The 12,915-nt window shown below is 45.0% G+C and overlaps 1 protein-coding gene across 4 annotated transcripts in view; it reads right to left on the bottom strand.

Annotated features, from left to right (window-relative positions):
• FAM219A (family with sequence similarity 219 member A) overlaps positions 1 to 12,915 on the bottom strand; it is a 143,026-nt gene that overhangs the window by 120,462 nt on the left and 9,649 nt on the right. For 2 of the 4 annotated variants that reach the window (XM_090037572.1, XM_090037570.1), the window contains exons 2-3: positions 12,671 to 12,771; positions 12,197 to 12,257 (exon numbers count right to left, since the gene is read on the bottom strand). The exons of 1 other annotated variant lie outside the window; for it this stretch is intronic. In XM_090037572.1, coding sequence (XP_089893698.1) covers positions 12,197 to 12,257; positions 12,671 to 12,699 — 90 coding nt within the window. In that variant the 5' untranslated portion in view covers positions 12,700 to 12,771. The remainder of the gene's footprint in view (positions 1 to 12,196; positions 12,258 to 12,670; positions 12,772 to 12,915) is intronic. One more of the 4 variants, XM_090037574.1, reaches the window with a different exon arrangement.

The following is a 12,915-nucleotide window of genomic DNA, read 5'->3' as shown; positions in this document are numbered from 1 at the left end:
ACACTTATTGTTCAGCTCTGTTACCACTATAAATAAAGTGTCCTTTCATCTACAGTGACCCAAGATACTGCCTCTTCCAGTGACTAGTTCTTCCTTCTTTTCAGGTCGTGTTGCCCTTCAAGTACATGCAGAAGGCTCACATGAGACCCGTCAGGTACCTGGCTGAGGCCGCCTATACCCAGATGCCCGAATTCTGCACATTTGATCATTGCAATGGCTCTCAGCTGCTTCTGAGAGCTGTCAAAATGCAGAGGTGCAACTCCCAGACTACAGCTCCAGCAGGTACGTCCACCGTGGTCCAGAGACACACCCTCACACCTGAGAAGTCACCTGCCTCCTGTGAACCAAGTACCTGCAGGCATCTGCCTTCCATAATGAAAGGATGCTGCCTTCCACGGAGCCTCCTACAGCCCACATTTGTTGCACAAAACACAGCTCTGCCCTGGAAAAAAACTGAAACTTCTTTTCTAAGTCCAACTCCTAGGTGGGTTTCAACTTAGCAGCCACCCAAGTAAAGAGACACTAAGATGAAGCATTCATTAGACACAGCTGGCAGACTTTATCTCACTCTGCCAATCTGGAATAAAAGATTTATAGAGCCACTTGGCAATTCAGCAAGAACTAAAATAATGTTACTAAACCTCACCTGAGCTATCAGTCCCCTTTCTGTATTGCCTCTCACTGGTGATGAGCTAGCAGACACATGGAAATAAAGATTATTCTCTCATTTGCTTAGGAGTACAGCACATACAGGCAAAATGGATAATTCCTGACATCCATCAGGTATATTTCAATCTTTCAAGATAAAAAGCCCTAAAACTTCAGGTTACAGAAAAACAGTTTTGCAAAAGCAGATGAAAATTCAACTGTGACCTGCAGAGGAAAGAAATGGGATTCATGCCAGGAATTTTTTTCCTCTTTAACTTTTTCTTACTTCCCTTTGCATTAGCAATTTAGGTCTTGTTTTTCCAAGATAGCTGTAAACAAGCCAGAAAGTAGGGAGATATTGCATGACAGATACCAAGAACTGAAACCTGAACAAAGAGAGCAGAGTCTTTTTTAGGTACATGGTTTGAAGGTTCTTCTGACACCCAAGTCAAACTCCTGCCAAACATTTTGGAAGAGCTTAAAAAAAAAAAAAAGAAAAGCAAGCACTGTCATTTTCTATAGTAAGGGCTGACATGCTTACCTCAATACTGTTCTCCAAGACAGCACCATTAAGTCTCAATTTAATATAAAGACCAAGGATAAGGTTTAAAAAGCCTTTCAGTCATTTAAAAGATAAAGCTCTGATTAAACACACAAGCTTTGCCTTTCTCCAATAAAAACCCGGCTTTCTAACTTGAACTCCCTCCATCCTGAAGGGTGCTCAGTGCAGGCGCAGCATGCTGCTTCATTCAGAGCCGCATTTATCTTTAAACCGTTACACACAGCATATCAGCAGTATAACAGAAGGTCAAGGTCAAAGTGTCTCTTGTAGGTCATGCTGACAATGGACAGTCAATAGCCAAGTGGCAGCCATTACTTGCCACCTAACCCGCAGCCCACTTTGAAAAAAACACTGAGCCATTGAACCTGACAAATTGTATTGTGAGAGGTAGCTAGCTAGCCAAGCTAGTCTGAAGCCAGGCAGAAGGCAGGCTGACTTTGCACCTTATAGTCTAACTAAATCAGAGAAATATGGAATAAACTTTCATGAGCCCAACCTCACTTCATCAGATGCAGTCAAATGGTATTGCACCATCTGCAAACAGGCTAAAGGGGTGACATTTCCATATGTGCAATATTGACTTCAGAGAAATATTTGGAGACAATTTTGACACAAGATCAAATGACTAAAACCTCTAGACATATTTTAACAGTTACCCCATGACAAAAGTACAGGAAAAGGCTACTGCAGCTATCTAAAAAAAATCTAAAACCCCTCATTTTAAATTAAGATGCATGAAATTTTCCAGATTGGTAATTATATAAACAGCCTTTACCTATTAGTTGAATTCAGAAAACAATTATACCAAAAAAATAAATAAATAAATAAAAATAATACATTGCTTTCAACCTTGAAGAATTAAAGGATTTATTTTTCAGTTCACTTTGAATGCCATTCCATATCTACTAAAAGCAAATTCTTCGGTCTCTGCTAAACCTATACAGAAGAAAACAGCCTCCTATGCCACCAGCAGAGAAGTAAAATCCCAGAAAGGGTCTAAAATGCATCAAATGTTACTCCAAGCCTGACCTTAATAGGACAGTCTTGGCAGTGGCTCCCAGCTTCCCTGCTTTCTAACATGAAATCCTTATCACCAACGGAACTAATTGCTAAAGAACCTGCCAGCAGACTTCACGTATATTCAAATTCCATTAACATCACAGGGAATTACTGGCTGTTTATATCATATACCATACAGAAAGAAAGTAACAATGGTCAAAATCCAACTGCCCAGGTGGGAGGGGAGAAGTCAGGCACTGTTTGTTTGCAAATCCTTATTTAAGAGAAACTGAAGCTAAGAGGCTTCAGGTTGGGAAGCCAATGCGAAAAATATAGTGCCTTACAGGGTTTCAAAGCCACCCCCCTACCCCTTTTTGTTTCGTTTTAAAAAAAAATATATATATATATAGGGTGTGTTCTTTAAGGTTACCTGCTCATAAAACAAAAGGCAGACACCTGGATTTAATGCATTGCCCACAAACTGATTAAGCAGACTTGACAGGGCTTTGCATCTTTAAGACAAACTGTGACCCTACAAAAGACCTGCTTCCAGCTGGCTGCTTGGCTAGTTTGAGAAGTCTGGAAATTTAACTCTGAACACTCCTACTTGTTGTGGGAGAGCAGCCTATGACATGAGACTAAGGATAAATATTTCACTTTAAAACTTGAAGGAGACTTTGGTTGACAATGTCCTGAAATGCCCCTTCTTCACACTGCAATCCAAGATCAAGTCAAGCTGGCCATCTGGTTGGAGTGCCTTTCAGGACAGGTATGCCTTTCACTGACAGGCTTTCTTGCAGGCAGCCCAGCCCCTGGCTTCTTTACTATGCACTCCATCCAGGAAGAGCGCACACCAACTGCAGATGCTTCCTCAGCCTGACAAAGGGTATTTGTATCCGAAAGCTTGCACAGAAGAATTTTTCCAACTATCTGAGGTGGTCTAATCAAAGATATCAGATTTACCCAAAGAAACCTGTCTGCCTATGTCCTTACACCAACACAGCTACAACCTACACCCCTTTCAGAATAGGAGAGATTTTAGAAATGTTCCTCAAAAGGAAGAGGAGCTTGGCAAACACATGAGCTTGGAGAGGCTCTTGGATTTATAGGAAGTGTCATAAAAAGAGGGAAAGAGACTAGGGAGACCCTTAGGTTTCTCCCCATTCTCATTCTTAAAGTGGGGTAGAAAGGAAATGATTGGAAAAGTTGGAAACAAAAGTTGTGATAAGACAGTGACACTTTTCTTGGTTTTAACAAACAACCAGTCTTGGTGACTAAATCCAAGATTTCTCTGCAATTTTGTTTCAGGCAATGTTTCTCAACTAGTGGGAGTGTCTCACCGGCGGGACTCGAAGGTCATGTAGGTGGGACTTCAACTCAATTTCCCAAATGAAAAAAATCAGCTGTTTGCACTTCAAATAGATGATGAATCAACAGATCTCTCAAACAGTGCAATTTTATGGGGTTTTGTTTTCATCACGCTGGGACCAGGGTTTTTTGACAAAATGGTTGGTGGGACGTAAGGTACAAAAGGTTGAAAACTGCTGGTCTAAAGCACAATAGCCATAACTATGAACTGTTCCAAAGTCAGGGGTCACCACCTGAATTTAACCTGGCGATACCAAGGGTGAAGGTCCCAATGTACCAGACACTTCAGCCCCTCCACTGCAGTTATGGGAACTCTTCCCCTCCCCTTTCCTGAAATCATGAATAATGCAACATATACACTCTCTATTGGCCACAGTACTAATAATGCTAGCTAAAGTACTATAGGTTCTCTCTCTTTTGAGCTGCAGCATGTTTGCCACAGTTCACTCCAAGCTGTCATGACTCCATAGTTAATATGACACAAGCCCCACAAGTAGTCACGTCAGGACTGAGCATCACTGGCTTAACCAAAGCAGATTCAGTTATTCATTTTTACTGACACAGTGTCCCAAGGCCTCCTTCCATCCTGATTCCCCATTGCACTAGACTAAGTAAAAGCTACAGAGAGCAAGACCCTGCCCCAGCACGCTTAAAATACAGCTCAGTGATGGCCCTGGGGATTTTCCCACACTCTACCCAAGTAGCATTTCTGGAAGGGTCCCTATTTGCTTTTCATGACACAGCAAGTCTGAACAGGCAGCCTCACTGCAGCAGAAGCCTTTGCCAAAAGAGATCCAAGCTCAGTAAGAAAGAATTAGTAAGAGCTTGCCTAGTCCAGTTACACACTTCAGTTAGCATGGAACAAGAGTGAACAAAGACAAAGTTTCCTAGTCCATGGGAGCGGTAACAGTATTGAAACCAGTTTTCATCCATAGACCTAAGGCCAGGGCTGACAACAGCAAAAGGCTGTTTGTGATGGCTATACCAAAAAACCCTCTCAGCCTAGATATGGCTTATACTGGCAAAAACACTTTGTCAGTATAGCTTATGCTGGTTCAGCAAGTGAAATGTGTAAGCCCAACAAAAGTACATTTTATGCTAGTATAAGGATGTCTATACTAGAGCTTTTACTGTTACAGGAGAAAAATCAGGCTCCTAATTCAGTACTGCTATACCAGCAAACATACCCAGTAGACCTTGTCTTAGTACTTTCCAGGGCTAGGTACAAGCACTCAACATCTTATACAGATGGGGAAAATTGGAGGTACAAATAATCCAAGGTCACAAAATAAGCACACAGAGCTAGAAACAGACCCCCAGGTCAGCCTCTCTCTGGTTTTATTGACATTATTTCCATTTCACATGCAGGCTGCTCAGCATTTTCTCTGCATCTAGCAATTATCTGACAAAAAGCCATTCGCTTGCTCTAATGCATCTTTAATTCATATGCCTCCCTTCTGTTAACTTAAAGCGCACACAACCACCTCTGCTGATCAAATGGTAAACACAACAGATTCAGCACCTCAAAGTCAGAGCCTGAGAATGTGCTGTCCCTCACAGCTTAACCTGGAGTCATGAACACTGCACACTTCTGCACAGTTTCTCACTGCTCTGATGTTCAGGTGAAACAAAGAGGAAAACTGAACTGAACTGAACTGAACTCACTGCCCCACCTTTTCCAACACAAAGACTTAAATTCTAGTCTTGAAAATTCTTTTTACAAGTTCATGGCCACAAAACCTCAGATGTCAGTGCCTGGTAATATACTCAATGGTAGGCAAAACCACCCTTTGACAGAAAGGGAGAGGTTCTGTGTCCATTAGAAATAGCCAAGCGATCCACATAAAGCACCCTCTAATGTCTCAGATAAACTCTTTAGATCAGAAATATTTGCATTCCTACCCAGACCAGCTCTCACGGAGTCTCTGCCTCTCTGGTCAGACCCAATGTAACAATTAAGAAACTGCTTCCACAGTTCCCAAGATGCCGCCTTGCCCTGCCCTGCCTTTTCCCCAGCTGCACTTTCTGAAACTGTTTGCCATGGAAGCAGCCAGCATGGAACAGGTTACCTACAGATGTTGTAGAGTCTCCATCCTTGGAGGTTTTTAGGACCCGGATAGACAAAGCCTTGGCTGGGATGATGTAGCTGGGGCTGGTACTGCTTAGAGCAGGAGGTTCAACTAGATGTGACCTCCTGAGGTCCCTTCCAGCCCTCGTTTTCTTTGATTCTATGAATTGCAGAGCAGTTAAGGCATCTTCCTTCAGCGGTAGAAGGGAAGGGGCAGGGGCAGCACTAAATTGCTGTGGCTCTGCTTCCCCCCCCCCCAAATTTATGGACCTGTGGGAAGTCCTTTTCCTTGCACATAAAGCGCACCTCAATTTTCCCCAGCTGGTTTGGGAGGAAAAGGTGCAGGACATATGCAGGACAATATGGTAACAGGTTCATATCTCTCCCCATGATGGACAGCACCCTGCTGAATCACTCGGCATTGCTCCACACATGCTACCTCCTGAACTGGAAGCGCTATAACTACAGTCACATGGCAATAGCCTGGGGCAACAAGTTCTGCCAAGAAGTCATGCGACCTTCCAATGCTTTGCATTTCTGGGCAGTACTTTCCCATGCATTATGTGGTCTATGAACCACATATTTGGAATAACCACTTTGAAATAGAAAGCAAAGCATCAGGAGTTGAGCTACAGCGTGTGAACACACACTACCTCCTCAGGAAGCATCATTCTTCATTTAACTCTTGTGCTACATCCATTGCACTTAACTTCTGTTTAATGGTCTAGTCTTGGTCAATACATTAAGACTGGGGCAAAGGCAGGTTTGGAAGAGACCTGAGAGGAGAGGTAGTGACCCTCTGAAGGTTTTATCACAAGACACTGATTACACAAGGTGCACTTCTGCCAGGCACAGTGGGCTCAGTCTCAGTGCTCTAGAGACTTGCATCTCACGATTCAGTTTCCCAAAGGAGTTCATAGAAGTGATTTTGTTCTTGCTTCCTTCGAGACACACCACACATTGATTCTCTCTCTGTCCTTGGCGTGCCACCATTTTAAACCTGAATTTGCTGGACACCAAGCTGCTTCTACACCATCACCCATGTGAAAATCTTTGCTCAGTGTTTGATTCAGTATCATTTGTATTCTATGGATGTAGAGCTAATGTGCGCTATGGGGTCTTAGTTCTGCCCTGCCTGGATGCCAGCTTCCAGAACTGCATTGCCTTTTTGTCATGTGCGGTGACATGTCAGGGTCTGGGAATTTACCCCACCTCAAAGGTCACCCCATCTTAGCCTCATCTGCAATCATCATGTCCTAAAGCCAGCTACTCCAACAGGGAACTCCCAAACACTCTAAAAGCTTTAGGAATGTTGTCCTTCCACAGGGATTCATGTTTAAAGACCACCTTGGCATTCAGACCCCAAGCCAGGTCTGCACCAGAAGTGTTTTGCTAGTGTAGCACAAAGATATTCCTTGCATGCTACAGCCCCAGTCTACATGTAATGCTTCACTGGCAAAAAGCAGAGTATGCCCAAAGCAAGCAATGCACTGCTGGGAGAAAGCCTTGCCTGTTCTGCGGGGAGTTACCTCACCCCTTTCAAGCAGAGTAAAGCATCTGCCACTGGCTAGTAGAAGCAAAGGGACCCCACCACCACCACCTGGGCAACTGCAGCAGCCCCATCAGCAACTGGGACCTTTATAAAGGTCTGTGGCCAACATGGACACTGCAGTGGAACAGAACGTGGCTACCAGAAGCATGGGGATGTACACACACTGACAGCTGGGTACTGAAAAATGCTGTCTGCTGCCAGACGCAGGTGAGCAGACAAGGCCTAATATTCCCTTTGTACCACTTGAGCCAAACAACCCATGCCAGTTGAGCATGGGTTTGCCAGTTCAACTGCACTGACACCAGAGACTTTTCCAAGTCCAGCTCTGTCGGTGAAGGATCTAATAGGCAGAGCTGGGCTCTGAAAAACACCTACTTCAGACTTAGAAGTGTAATCCTTTCAGTCTTGGGCTAGTCCACAAAGACTGAGGAATTGCTTGCTTGTACTGCTTGTGGATGAGCAAGACCTGGTTAAAATGCAATGAGAGGGCATTTTGTTTGAACTCTATGACAAGACCTGCTTGACAAGGCTCTACAATGCTGTGTCTGGTTAGAAACATTCCCATTTGGTGTGGACAGTCTGTTAATTGTAAATACAAACCAACACAGGGCAGATACATTCTTAATTTCTCCGCTTGCTCTCTATCCAGACAACACTTGAATTTCTGGGCTTTACAGATTCTAGAAGCCACCAGCAACTCTCCCTCTATTAGCTCAAGCTTTTCTTTCATAGAAGACCCCGAAGCAAGTTCCTAAACAAAGTGGCCGTACCAGTGATCAATGCTTAGCGATCAAACTCACTACAACCAGCTATTTCAGTACTAAGCTGTTTGCACCCTTACTTGCATTGACTCCTGCAAATGAAAAATCCATTCATACAAGCAGACTGCTGGCTATGTTAAAAATGTGTTTCTAATGGAGTCCAGAGAGACTGGAACTTGTCTTGTTGGATATTAAATCTTTCATAAGGAAGTAGAACAAAAGTTGAGCTGCGTGACGAACCAAGTGTTTGCTCGGCATTGCTGGTTGTGTGCATTTTGCTCAGCCTTTCACCGTTTTGCACTACCACCACCACTGCTGAGGAAGACAGAAGAGAGCCAACAGTTAAAGGTTCTGAAATACCTTATCTTTTCATCTTTTCAGAGCCACAAACAGCATATTTCATGGCACCAGAACATGGCTTCATAAGCAGCAGGACTCCTTTGTAGTGGGGATTTTACAGGAAGCTTAAGGAGGAATTCAAGGCTGGAAGCTCAACCAGACTGGTTGCGTGGGTGGGCAGGTAAGTCAACAGAAGTGGACTCATGCGCTCTTACCTCCCTTTCCAAATCTTACATGCTGGCAAGAGTGTTACAGAACAGAGTTGGTCGGCATTAGAGGAAGTGTTTTTAGCAAAGCCATGTTAGTTTGGAGTATGAAAGCCATGTTCCACTCTGCCAAATCATTAAAGTCCACAGTGTAGATATAGTTAAACTAGAAAGTGTCCTTTGGACTATATATGGCTTAAATCAGGACCAAGGACAGAATAAGCTCTTCAGAGAGAACTCGTACTAGTAAGAACAACGCTTTCGCTAGAGAGGTTCACCCTAAAAGGATTTGACAGTAGAGTTACTAAGTGTAGGCAAGGCCATGGTGACACTGCTGGATAGCAGCAGTTTTCCAAGTTCAAACACCTGAGGGAGAGGGGAACTAGCAGAACTGACTTTTTATTTTGAGCAAATGAGTACACAAAGCAGATGTGTGCTGTTCTAGTGTTACACTCCGTAACACTGGGAATGAGGATGAAAGGATGCCTTGGTCAGGGTCACAAAATCCAATGCACTTCCTGATGTCGCAGGGAAGCAGAGGTGGACCTAGTACACCAGCACATGATTGATGGCAAAAAATGAGTACAATTTGTTAGGAAGCAAGGATCAGGAGAGGCCAGTAGCAGACCTCACCTGATCCCACAGGCTCTGCCAAAGGCTGCAGCAAGCTCAGCAAGAAGCCAATAACCAGTCTACTTGCTGTTACTATGAGGCAATGTGGTGCCTGATGTCAGAAGGATATGTGCTGACCTGGGACAGGAATCAGCAACCCTTCTCTCAGCTGTAGCACAAAATGAGCCAGACTCTAACAAGCATTTTCTATTTTCAGTGGATTTTTATACTCTAGTGCCTAACATGCACTCACGTATATCCTGCATGATACTGTAAAATGCAGAGAGCTGTCACTGGTCCAAGTCAGGTATTGTGCTAAGATTAAGCACGTACTCAATATCTACCAGATTTATTAAACTGAATTCCAAAGAGACCAAAAGATTAACCTGTTCTGATTAACAAACCCCAGATAGAAGGATGATATGAGTGTGGAGCCAGGCAGTCAAAAACAAGACACTATCCATAAGCTGGGGTTATGGTTACACCTGTTTGATTTGTATGCAGTCACACCTACAGTTTGGGGTATGTGATCGAAAATGGAGATTTAGGAAACCCAGTACTACTTCAACACTGTACGTAACTTCACAGCACGTGCTGGCAAAGTCTCCTGAACAACTGAGTAAACTTTCTAAACCTTCCCTAGAAAGCATGAGAGGAGAAACTCAAACAGCTAAGCTGCAGGGCATTCCCAGCTACTTCAGCACAATGCGTGCACTCTCAAAGGCATGCCACAGTGCTGGGACATACTAATCGTACCACCAGCCATGGCCAACAGTTATTTTCTGGGGCATGACCTACACAAGCCTTGCTGGAATAGTTAAGCTAGTCAGAAGTATGAATTTCTTTTTCCACTCCTGACTGCTTTTGCTCCCAAAAACCTGGCAGCAGATAGTCAGAATAGCAAAACTTATTCTGCTTGGGGACCTAGTTTAAGCATCACTAGCAAAAGTTCAGCAGCATAAAGCCACATCCCCACTAGGGAATTTGCTCACACTGCTCTATCAGTGGGCCTTGTTAAGTGTAGAGAAGGACTCCTACCATTTTTCCACCTATAGAATAAGAAAAGGCTCTCACAGGGTGTTGTACAGAATCTGAATTTTAAGTACCCCAAGTCAGATATAGCCATTGCACTCTGCACTTTATTTAAAAGGCACCATTTTTCTTTTAGGCAAATTATGAACTGATGTCCTATGAGCCAACCACAGATGCACACCCGAGTCATGCAGACAATCCTCTGGAGATGCTGCTGAGAATCAAAAGGAAATTTCTACCTGGGGCATTCACTGCTGTCATGGCTGAGGCAGGATAGCAAACACTTGGGATTTACTGCATTCCCCAAACTGGATGCTCATCCAGTAAAAGGATTACACAGTAAAAAAGACTGAAGGAAGAATAATGACTATGTGGACCAAACAGAATTACCTGCAAGCTGTCAAAAGGTTTATTAGCTGCTGGTGGCACATTACTATGATGCCAATTGCACAGTCATAGAATCATAGAAGTTGGGTCGGATGGGACTTTGTAGATCTTCAAATCTGACCCCCTGCCCCTGCCTGGGCAGGAGGAAAACTGGGCTCAAATGACTCCAGCCAGGTAGGCATCGAGCCTCTTCTTAAAGACTCCCAGGGCAGGAGCCAGCACCACTTCCCTTGGAAGCTGGTTCCAGCTCCTAGCCGCCCTGACCGTGAAGTAGTTCTTATGGATGTCTAATCTAAACCTCCTCTCCAACAACTTGTGGCCGTTATTCCTTGTTATGCCGGGGGGTGCTTGGGGAAACAAGGTCTCTTTCAAACCCTTCTGGTCCCCGCTAGTTAGTTTATAGACAGTCACCAGGTCCCCCCTCAGCCTTCTCTTGCAAAGGCTGAACAGGTTCAGGTCCCAGAGTCTCTCACTGTAGGGTCTGCCCTGTTGTCTCCGGATCATGCAGGTGGCCTCCTCTGGACCCTCTCCATGCTGTCCACATCCCTCCTGAAGTGGGGCGCACAGATCTGGACGCAGTACTCCAGCTGCAGCCTGACCAGTGTAGCACAGAGGGGGAGGATCACCTCCTTGGCCCTACTTGAGATGCACCTGTGGATGCACAACAAGATGCGGTTAGCCCTGCCAACCGTGACCTCGCATTGTTGGCTCATGTTCATCTTGGAGTCAATAATGACTCCAAGATCCCTTTCTGCCTCCGTGCTCTCAAGAAGGGAGTTTCCCATCTTATAAGTGTGCTGCTGGTTCCTACTGCTCACGTGCAGGACCCTGCACTTGTCAGTATTGAAACGCATCCTGTTTTTGCTGGCCCCACCCCTGTAACCTGTCCAGGTCTTGCTGCAGTCTTTCCCTCCCTTCTAGCATGCTCACCTCACCCCAAATTTTGGTATCATCAGCAAATTTAAAAAGGTTGCTTTTCACCCCGTCGTCCAAATAGCTGATAAAGAAATTGAACAGCGCGGGCCCAGGGGCTGAGCCCTGGGGGGCTCTGCTGCCCACTTCTCCCCAGGTCAAATATGACCCATCCACCACTACCACCCTCTGAGTGCGACCCTTCAGCCAACCTGCAATCCATCTGACTGTGTAGGCATCAGTGCCATAGTTGCCTAGTTTTTTAATGAGGATGGGGTGGAAGACGGTATCAAAGGCCTTGCTGAAGTCCAGAAAGACTACATCCATGGTGACACCTGCATCCATTGCCTGTGTGACCTGATTGTAAAAGGCAATCAGGTTGGTCTGACATGACCTGCCCCTAATGAAACCATGAGGGTTGCCCCTGAGCATCATCCCTGAAGCCAGCTCATCGCAGATGTGCTCCTTGATGATCTTCTCAAAGTGTTTCCCTAGGATTGAGGCAAGACTGACAGGCCTATAGTTGCCCGGGTCCTCCCTCCTCCCTTGTTTAAAGATAGGGACCATGTTGGCTATCTTCCAATCATCTGGCACCTGGCCCGAGCACCACGAGCACTCATAAAGCCGTGCCAAGGGCCCTGCACTAACCCCTGCTAGCTCCCTCAACACCCTGGGGTGGAAAGCATCTGGACCCACTGATTTGAACACGTGCAGGCCCTCCAGAAGCTCTCCAACCAGGTCCTCCCCAACCTGAGGTCTGGAGGCGTTCCCCTCGAGTCCGTCTGGCATCCCGGTGGGGAAGTCCCGGTCCCTGCCCAAGACAACGGAGGTGAAGAATTAGTTAAAGAGGTCTGCTTTCTCCTCTGGCCTAACTACCACATTGCACTCATTCTCCCTATATATTTGAAAAAGGACTTTTTATCATCTTTGATCTTGGACACTAGTCTTAGCTCTATGTCCGCCTTAGCTTTCCTGACAGCCCCCCTACAGGCCCGAGCAGAGGAGGTATACTCCTCTTTGGAGATAGCACCCCCTTCCACCGGTTGTACGCCACCTTTTTGGTAAGCAGGCATTCCCTAATGCCCTTGGTAGGAGTGGTAGGAACTATCCCTTAGGGACCTTGGATTTGAAATGACCAGATTCTGAAGAGAAAGGATGAGTGTGGAGGTTTTTATGTATAAAAACAGCACAAGATAAATGAGGGGAGCCCCACTTACTCTGTACCTTTTCATGAACAAATCCAGCACCTCCATGAATTGGGAGCATAACTTCAGTACCAATATGGTGACAATCTCTTTATGAAGATGAATATATTCAACTCAAATCTGGTGAGAGATGAGAGAAGGGGAGTCATTTAACAGAAGCAGAGAAACTAAAAAATGATCCCTCCAGTGTCCTGGAAAGTCTGGCAGAACTGGGTGCAACATCCTTATTTTGATTCCCAGTCCTGTGTATTAGTCAAGCGGCTC

Source organism: Crocodylus siamensis, chromosome 3 (genome assembly GCF_052110815.1).
Source record: "Crocodylus siamensis isolate JL-2025a chromosome 3, ASM5211081v1, whole genome shotgun sequence".
Lineage (NCBI taxonomy): Eukaryota > Metazoa > Chordata > Crocodylia > Crocodylidae > Crocodylus > Crocodylus siamensis.
Note: the sequence above shows the minus strand (reverse complement) of the source record. Positions and strands in the feature narration are given on the sequence as shown.